Raw genomic sequence first — 25,613 nt, 5'->3', positions numbered from 1 at the left:
ATCATTTTTATTATCAAAGGAAATAATTCTATACAGTAATTAGAAATATTTAAAACTTGATTATTACAAAGAACACCTTTTATTTATAAAAAAATATTTTGAGGGGGCTTTATACATTTATTTTCTTCCTTTATATCTGACATGTAAATAAATGACACTTCACATTTTGCTCTGACTGATTGCACTATACATCATACACATAGCAATTAACATCTCCCATTACACAATTCATGGAGTACTGGTTTGCAAAATCTCCAGGGAGACAGAAAACAGCTTTCTATTTCATCCCAGTCACATAAGCATCATCCTGATAGGAAAATTATCATCTAGCCCTATTAGTCCCAAATGTTGCCTTATCACTTTTTATCTAATGTAAGAATTGGGTAATATATCTTGCAGCATGTCGGAAAATAAGCAGGCGCCTTTGTTTGCTTTGTTGAACAAATAAATTAACAACAAAAGTGGGGTTGATTGATGGACATTCAGATTGATTGTGCTGGCTCCAACAAAGCCAGCCTGACAGCTGATTGACAATTTACAATGAAATATGTGATTGATGCTTTCTGAACAAACAGCAGATGGGCTTCAAGTGAAAGATACACAAATGGCGACATAGTTCTGAATCTAAGGAAATAAATTTGATGTAAAAATTACTTAAAAGAGTTGCCAGAACGCTTTTTAACATATGACTAAAGCTGACATCTGATACGGTAAACAGATACCCGTAATACATTTTCACTGTCAATAGCGCAGCTTTTTAACAGACGACGCATTTGGTATGCAAGAGAAAACACAATATTAACTACTTACATTGTAATCTCTTAGGCTGAACTTGTTTTCTTCGTGGCATGCTCTTAGTTTTCATTTGTAGAACATCTTTGTTTCACGGTGACATTATCAATTTTTAAATGTACCGCATTTTTACAGAGCTTGTTGATATACACACCAGCCTCCAATCCTAACCTGGAAGTAAATCTTTAACGTTAGGAGATAAGAAATGATTGCGCATGCGTGTGAGATAAAGACATCCGGTTTCAGTGTCTGTAGGTTGCATTATTTTATTTTGCTTTATTTGAGTGTATGTACTGTGGCTTCCAATTTAGTATGTTGTCTTTACAAACAAGCACATTCAAAAGTTTTTAAAAATGTCCATGTCACAAACAGTAAAAGCACAATTGCATTGCAAATTTTATCAAAATCGGGTGACGCCATGCTTTTGATAATGATTGGCGCTAGTTGTTAAAAAGTTTAGGATTGTCAGTGTTCTTTTGTGCATTTGCCTTTTGAAACAGTGTCATTTCCAATTTGCAAACGTGATTCTTATCAATGAGTAAGTTCTGCAATTTTTATGAAAACAAACACACCATATTGATAAAATTCTGAAGCAAACGACCCTATTTTAAAACTTTAACTTTACTTGGCCCAAGCGTGAAAGTTCTGTGCACTATTTATGTTGAGCATACTGGTTCAATACAGTAAAGCATTTGAGTTATGTTATATTTACTATTATAAGTACAAGTACTCGACTTTGGGTCCCAAATTTTACCATGGAATTTAAATACATTTGAGATTTCGCGGGGCGGGGGAGGGGGGGGGGTATGAATTGGCTGACCCTCCCTCAACATCTGTGCATATGTGTACGGTACATGATAATTCAGTTATTGGGTCAGATAATTTTTCCTACGATTTGAAATGATAGAAGAAGTAGATGAAAAGTTGTGTGAAGAATTCAAGATGTATGATGTTTGGCTTATTCATGGGATGATATCGTAAGCAACAACACCAATAAGTAGGGTTAACTATCCCTCAATACTCAGATAAGATTTGTAGCATTTTGATCAGAGACATAAACAGATAAGCTTTCATTAATATCACTGTGGAAGGTTAATTACTTAATTAATCACAGAATTTACATGTAGCAGTATTTACAATTGAAATTAATCTGACTACTAGTACTAATAATGTTTGCTGCAGATAATGTACTTGCTTTAGTTAATTATTTGCTTTGTGTAATTTGGTTAAATTGGGTTCAAAATTTTTAGTTAAGTTCTATTTGGCATAAAAAAATCTGCATTTATGAAAGAAAGTAATTGTACAGTTTGTTCATTTTCTGTCTTTAAATTTTGATATCAAAAGAATCATATTTAAAGAGAAGAAATGAAGTTAAAGACAAGAAAGACATAAACAACAGCTCATCTCATTTTAACTGAAAGTGGTGGACAGTAGTATGTTTGATTTATATGATCTATCAAATCCCCAACTCTATACTGACAGCAAAGAAATCACCCCTAAAGAAAGGAAAAACCTCTCATCTATATAGAGACATGCAGCTACATTTTTGCTTTTATGCTCAGTAGAGCCACAGGGTCAAACCAAGTGAGCTTTACTGATTGAAATTTGTCCCTCTAAAATCTCATACAATTTTGCAACAACTGGACCATTTTAAACCAAGCTTTACCCAGAGCATCATTTGGTGAAGGAGATTAAAATTTGCTTCACCCTCTTTCATGGGAAGTTAATATAGAATTAGAGAAAATTTATTGGCATCTTTTAAGAAAGAAGAATATACTGTTTCTTTCAATATTTGCCCTAAAATTCAAAAGTTGTATAAATCTCATGAAAATACACATATACCATCTTGATTACTGGTATGTTTGTATATAAAATTTAACACTTTTATCTTGTTTCAAAAAATAATTATGATTTCAACATTTTGGCATATTTTTAAGATTTAGATAAAAAAAAAAAAAAGCGATGAAAAATGGCACATTTTCTCTTAGTTGTTGAAAGAGGAAAATGTGTCTGCATCCATCGCCCACAATGAAATTAATATATTTTATGTGATATCACACGAAAAAGTTATAATGTGAGTTTTATTGTGGGCGACATCTGCAGACATAGTTTTCTGTGAAAGAATTGGTATCTTCTGCTTTGTTTTATGAAAATTATGGGAAAATGCACTGTTTATGATGTCACAATTACCCTTGTGAAAGTTTGATCAAATAACTCCTTACAGATTCTTAGTTGATAGGTATTTTTTGTGTAAATAAATGTTACATTTCAATTTCTTGTGATAATTGAAATGATTAAATTTTAATTATCACTCTAAAACAGCTAGGCAAAATATGACTGAAACTATTAGAGTAGTTCTTTTCTTCACTAGAGTTAGGGGCCAAAGAATGTGAATCTTCTATCAGAGCTGTTTTATATATACTGGTAGTGTTGATTTAAATCAGTTCAACTCTAACCCAATAGCCACAAGAGGGGATTAAACATTTACATAGAAATATACAAGAAATTTTATATTGATATCTTCCTTAAAAACCCCCAAAAAGCCATGATTTGTCATATATATTTGGTAGCATAATCTAGAAGTATTGATTCAAGTTTGTTTAAACTTGAAAGGTGCTTCAAACTTTTCCATAGAAATAAACAGTAAAAAATGTTTTAAAAATATCTTCAGAACAGGATATTAAATTTTGATTAATTAAGAATAATTTATGTGAAGGAAATCCTTAAAAATCTTTTGTTTAATGAAAAAACAAAGTGATGATTTGTCAGTTAAGTATGAAAGCATCCTTAGGTAGTTTAAATTCAGGTTTATCCAAAGCATGACCCATGGGTCAGGGCAGATCAATAACATTTAAGAAAGAAATCAGAAAAGTGATATGCTTACGATAATCTTATGATTTTAACATGTTTCAGAATTTGAAATATATGCATATGAATGTACTGTACACTTCACCTCCCCCTCCCCCCCCTACCCCCAATTGATTTTAAAAAATGTGCACTAGCTTGCATTTATGAAATTTATGGAATATATAGTTGTATAACTTTTTTTTCCAGGTTGATGATGACACCAATAGCTACAGAAATGTAGAAAGATTTACAGCTACTGAAGCGTAATTTCTAGAGAGGGATTAGAGATGACCTTCACCTTTAAATTCTGAGGTAAAATTTGACACACCTCGATTGAGACAGCTGCAGTTGATGACTGAAAACCAAGATGGCCACTTGACAACCTGTCTTGCTTGATAGAGGAGCTTGCTTTTGCTTCTTTTCCCTTTTTTTAAGTGAAAAATGATCAGACTGGTAGTGTGAATTTCTGTGACAGGATTTAAAACTTATAAGTAGTTGTCAGTTGAAGACGTATCTCTTGTGTCATTTTGAGCAGCTGTCTCGATGCGAGACAGGGGCAGGCCTTGGTCATTTGTTTTAAATGTAACCATTTGTCATAAACAAATATTTCTTAGGTATAAATGTGTTAACAGCTGCCCTTCACTTTGCATAAACACATTACTTCATCTTGACAATTTTTTTTCTCTATTCATCATGGGGCAGATGAAAATTTTAATTAATTTATGTAATTTATATATATTTGAAGCTGCTTTCAATAAACAGTTTGCTAATCTAGTTTAATTTTTGGTTTATTTGAATTGCAATACAATATTAATATTTTCCTATAAAGCTTTTCAATACAACTCTTTTTATTTCTTTACTTACAGGCTGCATTAAGAAATTTTCACCTCATAGAGGGAACAAATATACACAAACAAAGGTACAATTCTCTCTTATTAGTTAATCTTAATTACTTATGTTTACAATTGTTAATGAATTCATGTAAACAGATTAAAAGACAAAAGGAATAGAATTGTTGTTGTATAGCGATAGGTTTATCACCTGGCTTCTTTGAAAAACTTTTGAAATATAAGTTCTGTTTAAAACCAATAAGATTTCTAAACAGTTTTTATACAAAACCAAATAACAGTCAATTGAAAAGACCTCCAAGAAGATTCAGGTTTATAATAAAGTACATTAGAGATTTTTGAGAAAAAAAAATCTGCTTTAAACCTCTTATGCAGAGTAAATATTCAGAACCATTTTAACAAGACCTTGGACTTTTGGTAGGACGTAGCTATCTATTTTTTGCTTAAAAACAAGTTAAAAATGACGCGGTTTCAAGCGAAATATACACTGATTGCGCAGTCTTAGCTCAAAAGCCAGAAAATTCTTATTGATTTCAAAGAGCCATGGCTGATTGGCCAGCAGTGAAATAGACAGGCCTACGTCACATTGCTGTTTGACACAACTAACCAAAGTCCAAGCTCTTGTTAAATGGTTCTAAAATACTGGTAATTCATTTTGTAATGAGATATTTGGTGTGTATTTTAGATGGAGGAGGAGGTCTATGACATGCATGTGTGTCTGGTCTGCCAGTCCACAGTAGTAGGCCTCATCAACTATGTCAACCACAAGAAATACGACTGTCCAGGGAGAAAACTACCCACTACCGCATCTTCCAGCAATTCCTCCAGCCAAACTCAGGTCCAGGTGTCAAACAGCACCACCCAGATACCACCCCAGGCTGTGGAGACGGTGGTGGTAGCCAGTGACAAGTCAGAGGAATACATGCAGCATCTGGGAGGGCTGCACCTGCTGGCCAGTCAGTGTCAACCCACGTCTGAACAGGAGAGAGCTCTAGCTTCCTCAGAGGCACCCCTCCATCAATCCGAGGCAACCTTGTCGACAGAATGCACAAGTCTGAACTCGGATCCCATTCCTCAAAACCTGATGATGCAGCACAGCGGCGTTGGTCAGAATCTGGTCATTCAGCAAGAAAGCCTTCCAAACTCTCAACCAGCTGTAACAATTTCTGAGCAAGATTTATCTGTTGTCATTGATTTCTCCACTGTGAAGAATGACATATTTAGTCCAAGTAATGGTCACGGTGTGGATCCAAATGAGGTGATGAATGATGCTGGGAGTAAGGATAAGCCAAATTTCTTCTCTTCACTTGCCCTTCAAAGTAAATCTTCCACGTCTAAAGAGTCTGGACAGAACGAAAGCATGTTTGATGATCAAGGTCATAATAGTATAAATGAACTTCCAATCTCAAACATTCTCAATAGTCTTAATTTTAGTGATGATGATTTAGATTTTGATGAAGATTTCTTAGAGGAAGCATTTTCTGACGATTCCGAAGATGAACATCCACCTCCAGATTACACTCATGGAAAATGGAAGCCAGGTGAAAGTCCCCATCAAACCAAAGGCGGAAAGTGGAGATCACAAAGGACTATTATCAGTACTGGTGGAAAGTGGAAACCAGGCATGGATAGAGAAGTTGGGGGAAAAGGAAAAGGCAAGCATGCAAAACCCAAAACAAGTGAGACTGCTTCAGACTATTACTGCAACTCTTGTAACATAAGTTTCAAATCTAGATTCACATATTCTGCTCATTGTAATGGCAAAACGCATAAGAAAAGAAAAAGATCTGGGAAAAAGATTTACGAAGATGCGGAGGAATCAGTGGCAGAAGAAGTGGAAGGGACTGTAGAAGATTCTGGGTCAAAGGTGGAGGATGAAAAGGAGAGTAAAGAGGAAACTGCAACATCTGCCCCAGTACCATCAGAGACTGCCACAAAGGAAGAGGAGGAGGAAGCCCCTAGCGTTAAGGAAAGTGAAGAAGCAAAAGTTGCTGAGGAACCAGTGAAAAGTGAACGTGAAGTTATTGAACCAGAGTGCAAAATATGTGATCAGAAATTTGCCAACTTGTATGTATTAACAAGACATTTGTTGTCCAGGAAGCATAAGAATAGGACTAAAGGAGAGAAAGATACAATCAGGATTCTTGACCAGTACCATAAATTCATTGTAAGACTTAGTCCTTTTCAATGTGGACTATGTCAGTACTATTTCAACCAAGAAAGTGATTTAGTTGTTCACTTGAAAGAAAGTGGACATAGAAATCAATGTAAGAAACTGCCAGGAGAATTGATCTGTACAATGTGTCAGTACAGCAGTCATGCCAACGAGGATCTGGTCGATCACATGACAAATAACTTGAGTCACAGAGAAGCTGCATTGAAAGGGAGGAAACTCTGCATAATCAAAGAAAAATGGTTCATGGCAGCATGCAAGTTTTGCAAAAAGAAAATGCACTCACGAGTTCACATGAAAAGACACATCAGATCAAAGCACAAAAAGGAGCTCAACTCTGTAGGTCACATCATTGGGGACTGTCAGATAGATGAAGTTGGCGATTTCTCCTGTGCAGAATGCAACAATAGAAAGTTTAAGACATACAATGCCTTTGTGATTCACATGAATCGACGGCACGGAGACAGTGATGCAGCTATATGTGAACTCTGCAACAAAGTGTTGTCTGGAAGAAACAGCTTCTCACAGCACATGAAGAGCAAGAAACATAAGAAGAAGGAGATGATGAGGTACTTGGCAAATAAGGGAGGTAAGAAGGAAGAAAAATCAGAAGACGTGAAAGAGGAAAATGATGTGAAGGAGGAAGACATTGAGAAGGAGATGAAAATTGAGGAGACCAAAAAAGAGGTGGAGGAAGACGAGGGTAATGAATATACCAAGCTTAAATACAATACCCAGAAACCAGATGTTCCAGGAATGTATGAGCGAGCGCACAACAATCACCATTTGAAAAAGCCTAGAGGGCCCTACAAAAAACGAGGCAGAAAACCAGCAGACAAACCGGTGCAAGAGAAGGTCTTCAAGTGCAACCACTGCGATTTCATGGTCAACAAGTACGCTGATCTCAGACCTCATTACATGGATGTTCATTCCAAGGAAATTCTTGTCTGCGAGCTTTGTGACATAACTTTCCTCAATGAGAAAGCTCTCAAGCTCCACTACTCTGGTAAGCAGCACCAAGCCAATTTAGCTCATGTGGAGGACAACAACACAAATATGGAAGGGGAGACCAGCATCTACCATTGTCACATTTGTAATAAGAGGTTCACAGACGAAGCCTGGAAGCAGTTCCACATTGATGTGTATCATCTACATCCAAACTCTGAGGAACTGTTGGTGAAGGAGCTAGGAAGACCAGACATCACTTGGGAGAAGTACAAGGACTTCCTAGAGAGGGTGAAGAATTGTGAACGCAACGAGAGGATACCTTGTATTGAGTGTAATAAAGAATTGAAGAAGGATTACATGTTGGAGCACCTTCGTCTGCATTCCGGTGATCGACCATTTAAATGTCGCTATTGCAGCCAGGGTTTTATGTCGCCACTGTCCCTTCGGCGTCACCTGCTGACTCACTTAGGGTTGACGGAAAGGAGTTGTGATATTTGTGGGAAAAAGTACAAGAAGGTAGAGTCCTATCGTGAACACATGAGGCAGCATGCGATGGAAAAACAGGGAGTTCAGAAGCTGATGTGTGATGTATGCGGCATGTCTTTTTACCTCCAAAGGCAGCTGAAGCACCATATGCGCAGACATGGAGAGAAAAAGTTCAAATGCACAGAGAAAGATTGCCATTGGAGTTTTTATTTTGCCAATGAACTTGATGCTCACATGAAATCCCATACTAAGCTCCGCCCCTTTCTCTGCGACCAGTGTGGATATTCAGCTGGGACAAAGAATAGACTTTTACGCCACAGTCGAACACACACTGGCGAGAGGAATTTTCATTGCGAATACTGCACCTACAAGGCCGGTACCAGGACTCATCTTCGACGTCACATGAGAATTCACATAGGTTCTAAACCTTACAAGTGTCCATATTGTGATTATTCTTGTAACACTCATGAAAACATTCGCAAGCACATCATGAAAACAAAGAAACATGAAGGATTGTTCATCTATCCCTGCAAGTTTTGTGAGTGGGGTTCGAACACTGTCAATGAATTCCGTGCCCACTCAAAGCTCAATCATCCTGAACATTATGATGATGAAAAGTACGAAGGCATAGCAGCTGTTATGGGCCTGTATGTGAAAGAAGAAGACCTACAAAAACCCACAGAAGGAATGAAAATCAACCCTGTCAAGGAACGTAAGCCAAGGGAACCTTCCTACCAACCTCCTCAGAAAAAAATCAAATCGGAGAGTATGATTCAAACCCTAGAAGAGCCCGTTCTGGTCGTTCCAAGCTACTCTCAAGAGGAAGTGGTAGAGCATTATGGGACTGTAGACTACCACGTTGCGTACAATGGTCAGAATGATACAGACATCAATCGTCCATGGAATCCCACTTCCCAACTTGAAACAGAGCGAGCTGTCCGTACTGTTATTGTTCCTTCCACTGCTGGGGAAACTGTGATTACTTATGAGTATGAGACAAGGGAGGTTAATCCAAATGGACCTCGAATAACAGGAGAACTTTTCTACACCAGTTAACTATGAACATTTCTGTAAAATTTGCAGTTTTTGATGTATTTTCCTTTGTAAGATTGTTTTTTTTTTCTTTTATCCTTTTTATCAAATCATTTTGTTTCAAGCAGATTTGAGAGATGCATTGTTATAACTAAGTTGATGCAAGAATCAAATGTTTTAAAGTGATTTAAAAATTCCTTTTTTACTAAAGAGGGGAAAATCAATTATGCATATTATGATTGCATTATATTTTTTTTTTCAAGTGTTTATGGTGAATCTTTTGCATTACTGAGTGCCAGGTTGTTCCATGTATAGACTATTCACGCTGATAGTTTGGGGTTTTTTGAGTGATAAATTGACAATTAATTATAATAAAGTGTACTGCAAAGATGTTAATTCCCCATATATCTTTATTACATGTCTTAAAATTTTGAATTATAATCTGAACTTATTTTTACTTGCCTTCTTTTAAATTGGGTAGGGTACAGTGGACAGCAACATGTATTGTTATTATATTAATTAAAAACTATGGATGAAAATTATGGATCTTTGAATTTTTTAATACATTCACAGCATTTCCTTTTTACATATGAATTGTTAGTGATTTTTTTTCTTTATTTGTGCCATACTAAAACATTTTATCTGCAACTACAAATTTGTACATCTTTTGTAATCCTTTATTATCAGAATTTGAATGTATTCATGAAACTTTGAAAAAAAAAATGAATTGAATTATCAACAAATCATATGTTTTGTTATTGATTTTTCAAAATGGAGAAGAAATAGGGCCAGTTTAAAGGCTTGTGATTAAAATGTGCATTGTATTCTTGTCGCTTCATCAGTATGGCTGGCTTTGCTCTTGTGTATGCAGGTTGAAGATTATTGGTGAATAATATGTAGGCCCTGCACATTGTGGCAAGGTTATGTGTAGACTGAAATGAACTATTTTTGATAATCATTGCAAATATGTCGCTAATTTTAAATTGTAAGTTAATCAGAATGAAGTCATCTTTTATGCAACTTTGAAAATTGTGTAAAAATTGGTTAGCTTAACCAACTGTTGATAATCATGTATTAATGATTTGTATTTAATCTGTAAACTACCACATTAAACTGTTTTACATAATAATCAATCGCAGTTATATGTTTATTGATCATAGGGATTCCTCCGGAGAGTTAGTAACAACAGGAAAACTGCCACAATGCTCAGAAAATGCTGAAAGATCTTAGATTATTTTACATTAATGTAACAAAAATATTTACAATGTTTACCAAGAGAACAGAAAAATATGGGTGGGAAAAAACTGGCAGGATTTAAGGTACCTCACTGCACCTAGTCATACTTTTTAAGACACTACGTCACAAGATGGTGATTTAAATGTTTTGCTAAACTGTTTATATTGTTCGATTAGGTTGTATATCGTCGTAGGTCAGTGGTTAAAGTATTGGGCTTCTGAACCGCAGATCATGAGTTCAAATCCGCCTGGAGCTTTTGTTCACGTTTACTGAATCAAATTTTCGAAAATGTAATTTTTCACCCAAAATTGCACATTTGTTTGCCTGTTTGACTTAAATACTTCTTATCCATTATGATATCTATCATAATCAAGTAATTTTCTGCTGATTTGAGAAAATATTTCAAGGTGTAGTGAGCCACCTTAATCCAAAACATTGATATGCTCATTAATCTGTTCCAATGAGCTGTCTGAGACTCATTTCAAACTGAAGTATTTTTTCTTGTAAAAATATGCACTGTATTCTGTGGGGAACAATACACTAATTTTATTAACCATTTAAAATGTGTGGAGATAAGACCGAATATAGAACGAAATCATTAGGGTTTGCTCTGTTGACTACCTATTGTGATCAGTCTGTTGGTTGGTCTGAGATCACTTGTCTGGAGTGTATTTTCTCCCCTTAGCCCAATCTGGCTCATACTTCACTGACAGAGTGCCTTAGGATAAAGGGTTTGCAGTGACCTTGATCCATGTTTCTAGGTCTAAGGTTAAAGTCAGCAAAATTTTGGGCAAAATCTTTGAAAAATCCTTTTGTTCAAATATTCTCTCCCCTTGGTCAATCTGCCCCATGCTCCACCTCAAGAGTGTCCTTGGGTAAATGGTGGGCAGTTACCTTGAACCAAATTTCTTTGTCTAGGGTCGAAGTCATTTCAGAACACACACAAATCATTGTTCAGATTTAATACATCTACTCTCCACTTCACCCTATCCGACTCGTACTTAGCATAACAAAGCTTTTCAGTGAAAGGTTGAGCAATGATCTTAACCTATGTTTCTAGATCATATGTGAAGGTCCAGTTTTGTACCATAATCTTGCTCAGATTAAACCTAAAGGATGCCTGTAGGTAAGGTGTTTGCAATGAGCCTGAATTTAAGTTCTTTGCCACTTGAAAAAAGTATGTCAATTTTTTTCTTTTTTCCCTATATATTTCATTGAAATCAAGACTGATGTTATTTTTTTTTCAGATTTTTATGAAATTATATGCAGTTCCCATGCTTCTGGTACCAGTGCATCATTTTTTCTAAGAGCAACTTTTTTGCACTGCATTTATTATAAGTGGAATTCTTTATCAGAAATTTCTTAACAAAGGAAACATCCTAACTTTACAAATACAAGGAGAAACCTCTAGATTACAAGTACAGTGTACCTACTGGTGTTTAACACAAAACAGTTGGACAAAAGATAACCAATACCATTTGGACTAGCATTTATATTTTGTTTATGATTGACAAACAACAAATATGCAAGGCACACATTCATTTGTATCCAATTGCTAAAATAATTCCACATAGCACAGCTATTGTAAAATTTCATACTTTTGCACAAGTATTTAACAACAAAAAATTTTTGATCAACAAATTAGCAAATGCCTAAGCACAAAAGATTTACATTTGAATTTACAATAATTTTTCTTATATATCAAAATTTACAAACAATAACTAAGATTTTTTAAAACAAACAGAAGGTACATTTCAATACAATGAAAGTAACAAAGGTGAGAGAATGCAAATGAAATAATTTAAGACATGAAATGTTAAATATACATGTAGGTTTAAAGTAAAAGTTAATATTGCAGGTATAATGCCAGGTACTTCTCACAACATGCATGAACTCATGACTGTTGGGATTTTATTTGACAATACTGAATAACTAACATTGAGAGAAACCAAACAAAGCACAAATTATAATTTAAACCTTAGAATTAAATAAATTACACACCATTTATAACAATGCCTGCATTATCTGATGGTTCAAGAAACACTTTACAAAATATTTGGATGTCATTTTTAATGTACATCATACATTTTATATAGTATAAAGTTTGTCAAAACTGGTACTGACAAATACTAACAAACAAGCACACACTGAAATTGTTACCCTTTTCTATTTATAAAATGTGTTATGTAAATTGAACAATGAACGGCCTGTACTTTGTATCTTGTTTACAGGTACAGCTAACATCTTGATAAATAACCTACCAGGTATTCTACGGAAAAACATTGGGCCCTAGTTTTCAGATACTGGAAGATAACCTTAATATAGAAAGATCAATAAAATAATCAGATCACTAATCTCTATAACATCGAACAGGTGTGAATACCACCTTTAAAATTTATATTTTTTATCTTATTGCGTACATGTAATGTTTGAAACACAATTCAAAGATTCATATACATGTACTATTTTTTAGAGGGAAAAATATGCATTTACCGGTAATTATTTTTTTCTTGCAGAAGCAGTAGCCATACCAATAGACTGTTATGGTATGTACAGTGTTAAGCCAAAATAAATCAAGAAAATATAGCGTCCCGATTCTTGTCTACAGCAACATAGCATTCCAAAAAAAAAAATCTCATACATGTAAACATAATAAATTAAAAACAGTCCTCTCTTGTTCTATTGCACAGTCACTCAGTTCATGTACAGGAAAATAAAAAGAATCTACATTGGTCTTGTAAGATATGTGTACATATGCAAAAATAAATCATGCAATAAAAATATAAGAGCATATTAAAACATTCACTTTTCTTAAGGTAAAATGTATCAAAACATGGAGTGCTAGAAATGATGGTCACGGGTACAGAAAAAGTAGTGCAAACAAAACACACTTTGAATGTAATATTTTGGATGAGATCCAAAGCTTTGTTTCTTATTTGCTTCAGTCATAGTAATGCCTTATTCAAAGCTTACTTCTCTTATCTTAGCAAAGTTGTAAACATAAAATCTTTTACTTGTCAACTGTTTTTAAAACTAATTTTGTTTCTGGGCCCATTTGAAATCATCATCTCTTGGTTTATTTCCAGTTGTTCTTTCGATGACATCTTCTAGAAATGTCCAAAATCTGATTTTCTCCAGCGGATAGTTAAGCCACCCGGTGGTGATACAGAAGTAAGTTTCATGGGGTGCCACATGGTGAATACGGTGGTGCTTTTTCGGAAGGATTATGTGCATATCTTGAAGAAACGTAATCCATTTTGGCAATCCAAAATATGTGTGGGACCATTTATGAAACTGTTAAAAGAAACATATCACATTAACTAATAGATGGATTCATTTCATTCCCATCTAGATAATTTGTAAGAATCAAGAAAGACTGTGCCCTTCCTTATCCTTTCTAAATCTTCAACAGCTTCACAATATTGTCAAATTTTCTTTTCAACATTATTTATCATCTTTTCTTTCAACAATAATTTCTTTCATTTAAAAGAGCGTCTTTGATATCCAACAAACCATTTAATTTATCAGACCTTTAGATTTTGGATTATTGGCAAATTTGTGGATTATCAAACATTTAAAGTTTCCTTGCAATGTAAACTTTGTAATTATGCTCTATCTACATGCAAAGTAAATGATAACTGAGTTTGTTACTCCTTAAGGTTGTAAATTTGAGGGTAAGGGTACCTATGAAAATTGAGCCCCTATAATTAAATATCATTGTTCAATAATTCTATAGAGTGCTGAAAAACAGATTGCTGGCTGATATTGAAATAGATCTTTACCTGGTTAGTTAGACTGACAAAAATTGCCAGTAAAAATACAAAGCATTCCCAGTTGTAGGTCTTGTTGATTTCTTCTGGAGACAGCGAGACAAACTTGTAGGCCATGTGGGCCAAAAAGGGGACCGTGACAGCAAAGTTATCTCCATTGGTCTCTATGAAGTCGTGTCTAGTGATGGAGGTGGGGTCGATGTGGTGTTCCCTAAAGGGACGGATAAAGGCCTGCAAAAGATCAGACATCTTCAGAGCATGTAACAACATTTTATTTGGAAACAACTCTCTCTGACCACTTGTAAGTAAAAAAAAAATTGGTTTGTCAAGACTCATTTTCAAAAAAGAACCATTTGAAGAGGGTTTTCTTTGAATCTTGCCCATAAGCCCAAAGTGGACACAAATACATACACACACAGAGCAGTGATGCTATATTCCCTATGCAAAAAGTTGCACAAGGGGGTAATAAAGAATTGTACTATGCAACAATATAATCATGATTTTACATTTTACACATATAAATTATTTTGCAATTATCCTAGAAATTCCAGGAAATTAACTACTTGTATTTCTTATTCATGTTATCATAAACTACCAGCACCAATTTTCACCAATTTTCCTCAAGCCAGTACTCAGCCTCAAATCTGAGGTTTAACCTCAAGTTTATGCACTTTCCTTTCAGAATTTGAGTTGAGGAATGAGTTAAGGGATTTGAAAACTTTGGTGACGGTGGAGCCAGGTAAACTTAACTAATTATACACATAATATTATATATATATATATATATATCAAAATCCACCACAGCTTACCTTGCCAATGACTGGAATTTCTATTGATCCCCAGGTATCAGCTCCCCAGTGAACCAATCCACTAAAGAAGTCTGCGACCAAGATCCCAAACACTTCAAAACAAAACACATTTCAAATTAACATAAAACATTTTCTTCTATAAAGAGCCATTAGATCCAACAATTTTGGAGATATCTAAAATAAATATGTTAAATAATGGATGATAGGATAAAAAGCATTTCAGAGAATTTGCTTTGACCTTGACCTATAATTTGGACATTTTCCAGCTGGCATGGAACTTTTTTAGATTCAGATGGCTAGGGCATGTCTTTAGGATGGACAAAGCATGAACTCCCAAAGTCACCTTAAAATGGACACCACCAGGGAAAAAAACCATGGGGAAAGCCAAAAACAATGTGGCACAGAATGGTGGAACGTAAACTTGAGGAACTTCATGTGACTTGGGGAGAGGCCGAGTCCCTGACCAAGAAGAAAGCTAGAGTTGAGTGGGAAAGTCTTGTTTCGGCGTTATCAAGTTGTGCTCCTCCTGGTGCGAAGAGGATAAGTAAGTAAGTAATAGAACTTTTTTGTTTGTTTAATCTGCACAAGATTAAGCAAATGGGAAATAGTCTAGGTCTAAAACTGAATGTAGAGAGATCTGCTTTGACCTTCACATTGACTTGGTTCAAGGTCACTGCTAACCATTAACACAAAAGCTCTGTGTTAGCAGTGTTTTCCCCAGAAAATTTTTGATGCATGGGGGGAAGTTTGTCAGAGTAAGCGCGCGGTGCGGCATTAAAGCGCCTAAGGCGGCGCGAAATCACTGCGCATAATGATAATATAACCATTTGATGAAATGTAGTACATGATATGTACTATAATTGATGCATTTTCATGAAATCTTCATCAACAAGTATCATTTCAATTCATAATTATATTTTAATATCTGTGTATATTTAATACTGTGGTTTCATCAATATTCGTTGAATACCAATTTTCAAGGATTTCGTTTTTAAGTTGATCCACGAAATTAAATGTTCATTGAAATGCAATTTCTATTAACATTTTGTATTGATATGGTCATTGGCCACGAATTTACGTATCCTTGAAACTATGATTTTCACTTTATCCACTAAAATTGATGCCCTTGAATATTAATGAAACCACAGTATACAATTTTTCTGGGTTTTTTCTGGCAAAACTAATAGCATTTTTTTTTTTTCAAAATCAGTTTTTTAAGAGGTTGGTCCTCACAAGTTTTCACAAAACACAAGAAATATAGATTCACAAGGCAGTTCAACATCAGCTTCTGTCCCACTCCTTCTTCTACATATTATATAGAGGAGGTTTTATATAGGGTCGCTGAACAAGAAATATAGGCACAACAAGTCCATACAATTACAGCAAACTTGATTCAACTTATTCTGGGCAGGTAATATTTCTTGTTAAAAATGGGGGTTTATATGAAAGTTTCTGTGATATCTTGACACCAGTCCCCTTCCCCGTTTATATGTAAGTACACAGTCAATCATTTTCATAGGCATACAATATACGATGTTTCTACTTTCTAGTCATGTGACATCGCATCCGTGCATTTCCTGCAAATAACTGTAGTTTCTTTTTCTTTATTGTGTACATTTTCTCAAGTTTCCAATATCCTTGCAGCATATTGAAACCAAGCGAGTGACCATCGAGTGAACATCGTGCTATTTTTAGATCTTGGAAAATCCAAAACATTCGATAATGGCGGAGATGTCGAAAAAAGCACATTATATTAAAACAAGAAGTAATCACGTCTCTACTTATGCATTAATTCCCCAATTAATAAACTCAGTTTTAATATATCTCAATCATACGCTAAGTCCTTTTAACCGTAAACCATGTGTGCCCCCTTGCTGAGATCGATGTCAAAGATAACTGCGCTCACTGCGGGTGCAAGTGGTTTTCTGAAGTTTGAGCCGAGAAACGACAATTTTATATCTACTACCGGTAATTACAGTTAAGATGAGCAATAATTGGAAAAAGAATTTTGCTTTTAAATAAACATGCATAGCGGGAAGCATGGCGGCACTGTGTGATGCATGGCGGGGGATCTTCAATGCATGGCAGTACCGCAATGCAAAAACGGCCTGGGGAAAACACTGATAAGTTATATGTGATAAATGTGCCAAATAGGGCCAAGTGGAGAGTGTATATACGCTCTCAAAAGGATTTTTGTATGATCCGATATGACCTTGAAACTTGACCCACAAATATCATTCAAGGCCACAGCATACCCTTTGATCACAGGCATCCTGTGGGTAGACTATGAGCCAGATTGGACCTAAGGGAGAGAAGATATACTCCAGAAAAGGATTTTTCATTTAATTCTGCTATGACCACATTTCACCTTGAAACTTGGTTCAAGGTCTCTGCACATCATTTACTCAAAAGCTCTGATTATGTGAAGCATGAGCCAAGTAAGGCTAAGTAGAGAGGATACTTTATATGCTCTCAAAAAAGGATTTTTGCTTGGTTTGATTTGACCTTGACCCTTGATCTACCAGCTTGATTCAAGATCACTGTACATCCTTTGACCATAGGCATTTTGTGAGTGAAGTATGGGTCGGTTTGGACCAAGGGGAGAGAAGATATGCTCTGGACAAGAATTTTCCATATAATTCTGTGAGTTGCTATGACTTCTGCCTTAGACCTAGAAACATAGTTCAATGTCACTGCACATCCTTACCCAAAGGCACTCTGTAGGTGAGGTATAAGTCAGATTGGGCCAAGGGTAGAGAAGATATGCTTCGGACAAGAGATCTCGAACAGACAGACGGACTAATCACTATATAGGGCGCTCACTGAGCGGGTTATAACTACACATTTGTGTCAGTGTTTTTATCACTGTAAAGAGGAATTATTCCGTTGCAGCAAGATGCTCCCTTGATTAGGAAATAGCACCCAACCTGGTGAACACTTCAAATTGAAATAATGTATGTGCTCAATTTAAACTGTATATATATAAGTTTTTCAGAGTAATCTTGTTTAATTGTCAAAAGTATAAATACCTGTACCTACATGAACATACAAGGATGGTGTACCAGTTTTCTGATTTAAAATGCATCACAAGCTGCATGAAGTTGAAAGCCATCAGAGTGATACACACTAAAAGGCAGATGGTTTCTTGAAGCCTCTTTCCTGAAAAACAAAAAAGCACCAACATCAAAATGTTATCCCTAAAAATAATTCCTTAATCAAATTCGCAGATACTTTTATCATGAACTATAGCATTTTTGTCAACCATCTGTGCACACAGTGTCCTCAAAGACGGACATTTCCCCTGGCAGGATTTAACCTGTTTGCATTGGGGGTTGGTCATGGCACAAAAGGTAAACGAATGGTAGTAATATAAATGTATACGACAAGATCAGAATTCACTATCAGGCCCCCCTTTATTCTCTGATCTGATGCGTTATCAAATGAGCTATCTGGTGTGAGCAATCAAAATTGATCTCACAATCACATCTGCTTCAATTAATTTCATATTAGCTTTCATTTAATAAACTCTATCCCTCATACATTTTACTGTGATATGAATTAAGAAAAAAAAATTGAAGTTGATAAGTGAGAGATTTGTGGCTCCATCATTGATATTCATTCCAATTCATCAATTGCTTTTAATCATTAATTTCATTCAAATAATGTTATTTAATAAAGCAAAACTTTTAGGTAAACAGGTTACAAAACACCGGTCGTCAAGGGCTTGCCCACTTTCTGGCTCACCTGACGAGTAATGGGACGCCAATTCCTTTGCACCAGCGTGCTGTGGACCCCATCTTGGTTTGGCAGCTGAAGAGAAATCCGAATTAGAGTTCGGATCATCTTCTGGCATTGAATTATGGATAACTTCGGCCTGTGTTCTCTGCTCAGCCATCTCGTAACGTTTAACCCTCGTATGATTCAAGTCACGCAGAGAATGCATGAGAAGATGGTAAAAGGGGATCTTTGGACCATATTGACTTCTTCAAATTATTGTATAAATAGATTTGAGGTTTTTTTTATCTTGTTCTGATAAAATATGGTATTTCTTTTTTATTTCTATAAATGAATATAAAATCACAGAAATTCATGGAAAGGGCAACATAAAACTACACTCAATATAAAGTATCTAGTTTTACCGATCCAACTTATAGCTAAGTCGTTCCTGATATCTGTTTGTAAAAAATAATTACAGCTGATAAATTTTCAAGATTTTGTCTTTAATTTTGTATAATCAATTTATATTAATTACTTGTGTATAAAGATATAATAAGGATTTTTTGGAAAATATCTTCAAAGAGATATGTTTACAGTCCGAGTAAGACAAGGTACATCTTAACCAAAGTGCGTCTAAATTTGAATTATCTCTGTTGCCATGAGTTGACGATGTTGAAAACTCTGTTACAGTTCGGAGAACGTTCTCCACTTTTACGGAATTCAAGGTTGTTGAGGACATGTTTTAAAACGAAGTTTGCAGTCGCATTTTCATCTTACAAACCATTGTTACCCAAGTCAAATAAAGGGATTCGCGAGGTAACACCATAACAATTGATTGGCATGATACACTGATACATGTATTCAGATCGCATGATATGAAGCATGACAGAAAGAGGAAAACATGGTAATGCAAATATCTGTATATCATTTGCAGTAGCTATTTACAGAAAAGCATTCAACAATTAATGCTACAATTTTAAAAATAAAATATGAGTCAAAGTTCATGCTTCATACATTTGTAATTTCAAATAAAAGGACAGCATCAGCATTCTAATTCTTTTTCCATTTGAAATCTCATGTATATGTTCATATAGCCACCATTGACAAAGCTGAATCAAAAATCAGTTAGTATGCCTGTTACAAATGCTAAGCATAAAGATATATAACCCCTTTCCTAAAGGTGGTTTGAAGAAAAAAAGGCATTATAATATACCTTTTCATTTTTTAAAGGCAATATGACCAAAATGATGGTAAAAAATGATTGCCAAAATGAATGTCATTGTTGAATGTTAAATGTATTTCTTAGCAGTGTTCTGTTGATTAAAGTGACAAATGCTTAAATTATTCAAATACCTCGTATATAAATGTTAATCAGTATTGTTAAACAACATCTTGTTTTATTATACTCTTTAAGTTGAATATTAGTAAATTATTTTATAATTGATTGCAACTTTAGTTTGTACTCTAAGGAATGATTATATAATTTCATTTATTATTTACCTTTCAGTCTAAGTACTTTGTGGATTACAAGGAGGTAGAGGTTTATGGGGGAGATGGTGGGGATGGTTGTATGTCATTTATGAAGATTCCCCGAGTTGAGTTTGCTGGACCAGATGGAGGGGACGGTGGAAACGGGGGCCATGTTATTTTCATAGGTAAGAAATACTGTAAGCATATTAAATTTAGCATATAGGATATTTAGCTTGTATGATATTTGATGAAATATTCTGTTAAGCCAAAACCCCAAAAGATCAAGTGACGATCATTGCTGATGAAAATAGAGCAAAAGACAATTTTCAATAACCAGCATTTGCTTTTGGCCTTTCAGCATCTAACATGAAGAAATCTCTGAATCATTTGGATTCTCCTGTCAAAGGAATCCGGGGAGTTGATGGTGGTCCACAAAACTGTCATGGAGCTACTATGGACCACACATACATCCAAGTAACAAACAATTGAAAAAAAAATTATTTGTAAGGTTGAAAAAAGGTGTGCAAAGACACATGCATTAAAATATGCATAGGCTAAAACAAAAATCAAAACTCTGAATATTTATAATTTCAAACAAATTTCCATTTCTTACATTTAATAAGAAACTAAAATATATTTTAAAATACGTAGATAGAATCATGTAATAGACATGAATTAAAACTATGAATTGCATTTACTTAGTTGGATGAAAGAAAGAAGGATGTTCTACCTGGGTCTTCGAAATTTAAAATTAATTTAGAATTATTTTCAATGTATTCACAGGTTCCAATGGGAACAGTGATAAACTCAATCAATGGTCAGGAACTTGCGAACCTGGAATGTGACGGTGACTACTACGTAGCAGGGAGGGGAGGGGCAGGAGGGAGGGGCAACAAGTTTTACCTGTCCAATGAAAACAGAGGGCCTTCAGTGGCAGAAAAAGGGGCAAAGGGAGAGCACCAACGATTGAGGGTCGAATTAAGGACGATGGCCAATGTTGGATTAGTATGTTAATATGTACACCTTAACTAAAGTTTCTGCATGTCTTTTAAAGTAGTTTGCTGTATAATTAAGCTGGGGTTTTTAAATAAAAAAAAAAGACCTTTACAAACATTTGTAGTTCATGTACAGGTATATGTTGTAAATTTATACTTAAAATCATTTAATGGATTTATAATTTTTTAAGATGATCTGCAATGATCCTTAATTGATTTAAAATTTGATGACATTATGGAGAGTATTGTTGATACCTATCCAAAATAATTGACAGATAGGATTTCCTAATGCTGGCAAATCTACCCTGTTGAGAGCAATTACAAATGCTAAACCTAAAGTTGCTGCCTATCCTTTTACCACTCGCAACCCTTTTGTGGGGATAATGGAATTTTCTGATCACAAGCAGATGACTGGTAAGATACACTAGAAAATTTCAGATTGCATAATTTACTGTAAAAGCAGAAATGTTTTGGGGAAAATAATTTTGTTAATTTGTAATAAAAATGATTATACATGTATTGAGATTCAATTGCAATTTTTAAAGATAACCATTCTAGTCACATAACCATGTATAGATTCCTTTTGAGATTAAATTTTACAAATGAATTGATTGAATATAACAAATTATGTTTGTAAGGAATAAAAATCATTTTTTGCCTGGGGCTTCCCTATAACTGTGTTTTCTTGCAATTCTAAGTTACAGATAAAGGTAATGAAACTGACTCCACTGTAAACATGAATTCCATACAAGCTTATTTGCAATAACAATGTTTTACTGTACTGATTCAATGGATTAATTTTTTCTCTTTCTCAGTTGCAGACATTCAGGGTCTGATCTTGTCTTACTTTACTGAATCAAATGATTAATATTTTTGCTTCTTTTCAGTTAAAGACTTTCCAGGTCTATTTGGGTTTGCTTCTTATAACCATGTTTGATTGTACATGTACTAGATCTGCTGATTAATATTTTTTTCTCCTTGTCAGTTGCGGATATTCCTGGTCTGATCACGGGAGCCCATAAAAACCTGGGTCTGGGGTTTTCCTTCCTCCAGCACATACAGAGGTGTACGTGTCTCCTGTACGTGATAGATCTCTCCTACACGGAGCCCTGGACTCAGTACAAGGCCCTACAGTATGAACTGGAGCAGTACCAACAGGGTCTCTCCACACGGCCATGTCTAATCGTGGCAAACAAAATAGATCTGAGTGTGGCAGAGAAAAACTTGGAGGTGTTGAAAGCGCATGTGGACTTGCCGGTGTTGGCTGTTTCAGCAGCCAAAAGAATCGGACTGGAGGAGTTAATGATAGAAATCAGAGAGCTGTATGAAAGATATGAGGTGGACTCAACTAAGACTGATGCAGAGAATAAAGCATCTTGATTTCAAAAGTTCTATAAGTTCAAAGACAATAGTAACCAAGATGAAGATTTTCCATCTGAATATGGGTGAATTGTCATATTGATTTTTTTTAGTATGGATGAGTTTTCTGTGTGATGTGAACAATATTTGCTGGATGTGCTCTTATATATGTTTATGCAAGTTTTTATATGACAGATGTTTTCTGCAATGTTTTCTGTTGTCCATTGTTTTATTGTTTATTGCCAATCTGCCTTGAGGCAGTTTGTAAATGCATTTTGATTTTTACTGGGTATAGTAATAAATATAATTAAATTAACCATGGACAAACGTTCCAGCTCTAAAAAGTTGAAAAATCTTGCCAAACTTGACAAGTTAATTAGTTTACTATTTACAGATCAGATGCATTAATTAATGTATACATTATCACAAAAACAGGGATACAGACAAACATTATTTCCCAGAGATAAATAACCTGACTTCGATAGAAGTCATTTTGTTATGAACTCTAAATTGGAATTGAAGAAAATAATAAAATCTTAGAATTTATTTAATATCATTGTGATTATTTTAAAGGTAAAATTCTTATTGGAATTTTAAAATTAAATACCATCTTATATTGGATATCTAGAACATTGTTATCTTGAATATTGTCAATAAATTGAAATGAGGCAGATACCCCAACTACTTGTACTCTTTGGTCCACACAGTTTAAGAATTAATACAATGAGGTTTGGCTGTACAAATGTGTTGACCATACTTAGCCTTGATGAAAAGCAACAATAACCAAGCAGTAATCTTATAAATGGTTGTATGTAATTGAGGTAAAATAAATTATTGAGGCCTAGGAGTGTGGCTGTTATTAAAACAATGCTTTATTTTGGTGCTTCATCTGGGCATGAAGGTAGCTAGCACCAGATGAACTGAGTAAACATTTATCACTCATAATATGGAAATGCAAAAAGTATCAAAGTATTGAAAGTACTCTGTAGGAGAAGCATGTACAAATGGAAAAATGTACCTCAAAAGTATTTCGACTCTAGTACAGATCAAAAAGTCATGGTTTTATGAGCCTTTGCAGTATATCGGGAAGAAAGTTCACTGGTTAATCAAAGTACTGAGAGTACTGAAAGACGGGGTCTTGAAAGTTTGAATTTGTAATTGTACTTGATTTCCTCGAATATGCTTACAAAAATTATGAGTTTGAATTAGTTACTTCAATCTATGATAATTCGGCTTTTTGCAATTGTCTGATACTTTGTACTTTGCCTAATTTTTACTCAATCCCGGCCTTCATAATTGTAGAAAATCGACACAACGGTATTTTATGTAAAATAAGACCCCAAGGAAAAATTTTAAAAATTACTACTAACCGGGAAAATCAAAACAACTACATCAAGGAAGACAATTTAAATCATTAGATTTATTCAATTTTGTGATCCAAGGGAATATCCACAAGTCGGACGGTATCCGTTATACAAGGTTTATGAAAACCTCGAAAACTCTCAGACTGCTGAATTAACAAACAAAGTTAATATTTGTATACCGATAACAAACACAGGAACCTGACGTTAGAAATATTTCTTTTTACAATAAGATTCCAAGTACTCTAACAATAAAAAGGTTTGTCACGGTCGCCATTTTGATTTTTTAGATCGACTTATCTGACATGATTTTCTTGCAGCGATTCGTGCAAAATTAATAGGTAAAAATAAATCCGTTCGCCACTTACTACTTTTTTGTGTAAACTCGGACATCACCTACACTAATTACGATACAACCGCTCCGTTCATTAAAAACCATTCTCCGAAAATCAGAGACATAAATAATAGAGATTGACAACTCCGTAATTAGCGTGTAAATGTTACGGGACCAACCTTACTTTGAGCACTACAAGTGCAACAGGAATCTTGTATAAGTCATTAAATTTAAACCTGATAGTGAACATGAATCTGTCAATATGTTTTATTTATGAAACATCTACAAAAACTCTTTATTTAGCTTTTAAATTACTTTTTTAAAACTTATTGACTTTTCACAAAGTAATGGTAATGGTAATGCACTACTTTACTCATGTAATGGGAATGTAATGCATTACTTCAAGAAAACGAAGTAATGGTAATGGTAATCTAATGCCCTAATTCATGAAAAATGGTAATGTAATGCATTACTTTACAATATAATTCACCCCAAGCCTGATTCCAACTAAACCGGACATGAACATTAACATTTAACTGGTTCTTCAGTCGATAAGATTGTATATATTATTTGATGTATTGGTCACCCAAAATGTATAATCTACATGTATATAGATTTTGCTTACAGTCCATTGTTCAAAATTTAAATTCAGTTTAATTAATTAAAGAGCCAACGAACGAGAAGGCAAATTCAGACTTGTTTTCATTTTCTATGTACAAAATTCCTTCAGAGACGAACAGCAGTCATACTGCAAGTAGACTGGAAACCAATGAAACACATATTTAATATGTAAGACATCTTTTAATATGTAAGACATCTTTGTATAATCCGTCCTGATTTTAACTTCGGCTTGCGCTTGAAGTTCGGTAGTATTCAGGTGAAAGATTTTCAAAAAAAAATTCAAGACTTTTCAAAAATGGCACATTGCGTTTGGGAACTTTACTTTCGATTCAACCTTCAACCTCTTCTCTTGATTAATGAGCTTGTACACCAACTGAATCGTCAACGGCGTTGTGCATTCAGTTGCGTTACTCATTCCACATTTGAACCCGAGCAAGAATATTTTGATCAATAAAACTATTTGTTTATTTTCTAAATAAAATTTGGTTTATACACAGAGGACTTAAAACGATTTAATGCGGGTTCTTTTAATATATATTTACTGAAATGCATGAAAACTTACTGCACTATTTTCTTACGCGCAGACTCAATTCATGTTTTCTACGCGTGCCTTCCGGTTTGAGACTTCGGCTGACAGTAAACTAATAGACGGGGTCACGCGCCCCGTCTAAAAATCAGTTCACTGAGATTGGGAAGAAGTATGTTCCTGTCGCAGTAAAGACCCCCCCCCCCCCCCCCCCCCCGTGTATGTCACTGATTGCAATGGAGGTCGAATCTAACACTTTCATATTGTAAATGTTATCCCCAGTTCAAAA

At 34.9% G+C, this 25,613-nt stretch overlaps 4 protein-coding genes across 6 annotated transcripts in view; 2 read left to right on the top strand and 2 right to left on the bottom strand.

Moving 5' to 3' along the window:
• The window catches only part of LOC128189050 (protein tiptop-like), a 39,760-nt gene extending 38,792 nt beyond the window's left edge, over positions 1-968 (bottom strand). The window contains exon 1 of the mRNA XM_052860467.1: positions 811-968. Within this exon, the coding sequence (XP_052716427.1) occupies positions 811-865 (55 nt within the window). The 5' untranslated portion in view covers positions 866-968. The remainder of the gene's footprint in view (positions 1-810) is intronic.
• A 24-nt stretch (positions 969-992) lies between these two features.
• On the top strand, positions 993-10,259 carry LOC128189049 (zinc finger protein 91-like). 2 transcript variants are annotated; one of them, XM_052860463.1, is made up of 4 exons: positions 993-1,043; positions 3,847-3,951; positions 4,506-4,558; positions 5,173-10,259. In XM_052860463.1, the coding sequence occupies exon 4, from the start codon at positions 5,173-5,175 to the stop codon at positions 9,148-9,150; it is 3,978 nt and encodes a 1,325-aa protein (XP_052716423.1). In that variant the 5' UTR covers positions 993-1,043; positions 3,847-3,951; positions 4,506-4,558; the 3' UTR covers positions 9,151-10,259. The 2 variants fall into 2 exon arrangements, with proteins under 2 accessions (XP_052716423.1, XP_052716425.1); XM_052860465.1 differs by lacking the exon at positions 993-1,043 and adding an exon at positions 1,057-1,330.
• Positions 10,260-13,395: 3,136 nt separating this feature from the next.
• Positions 13,396-18,794, bottom strand: LOC128187526 (plasmanylethanolamine desaturase-like). The gene is made up of 5 exons (XM_052857948.1): positions 18,686-18,794; positions 17,981-18,100; positions 14,942-15,033; positions 14,145-14,363; positions 13,396-13,656 (listed from the first exon to the last, which is right to left on the bottom strand). Exons 1-5 carry the CDS (start codon positions 18,792-18,794, stop codon positions 13,396-13,398), a joined length of 801 nt encoding a protein of 266 aa, XP_052713908.1.
• LOC128188606 (mitochondrial ribosome-associated GTPase 2-like) lies at positions 18,690-22,855 on the top strand. Of its 2 annotated transcripts, XM_052859770.1 has the most exons (7): positions 18,690-18,893; positions 19,349-19,474; positions 20,166-20,313; positions 20,487-20,602; positions 20,912-21,133; positions 21,399-21,537; positions 22,109-22,855. In XM_052859770.1, exons 1-7 carry the CDS (start codon positions 18,801-18,803, stop codon positions 22,501-22,503), a joined length of 1,239 nt encoding a protein of 412 aa, XP_052715730.1. In that variant the 5' UTR covers positions 18,690-18,800; the 3' UTR covers positions 22,504-22,855. The 2 variants fall into 2 exon arrangements, with proteins under 2 accessions (XP_052715730.1, XP_052715731.1); XM_052859771.1 differs by lacking the exon at positions 18,690-18,893 and having other exon boundaries at positions 19,430-19,562.
• The last annotated feature ends 2,758 nt before the right edge of the window (positions 22,856-25,613 follow it).

This window comes from Crassostrea angulata, chromosome 6, assembly GCF_025612915.1.
Source record: "Crassostrea angulata isolate pt1a10 chromosome 6, ASM2561291v2, whole genome shotgun sequence".
Lineage (NCBI taxonomy): Eukaryota > Metazoa > Mollusca > Bivalvia > Ostreida > Ostreidae > Magallana > Magallana angulata.
Note: the sequence above shows the minus strand (reverse complement) of the source record. Positions and strands in the feature narration are given on the sequence as shown.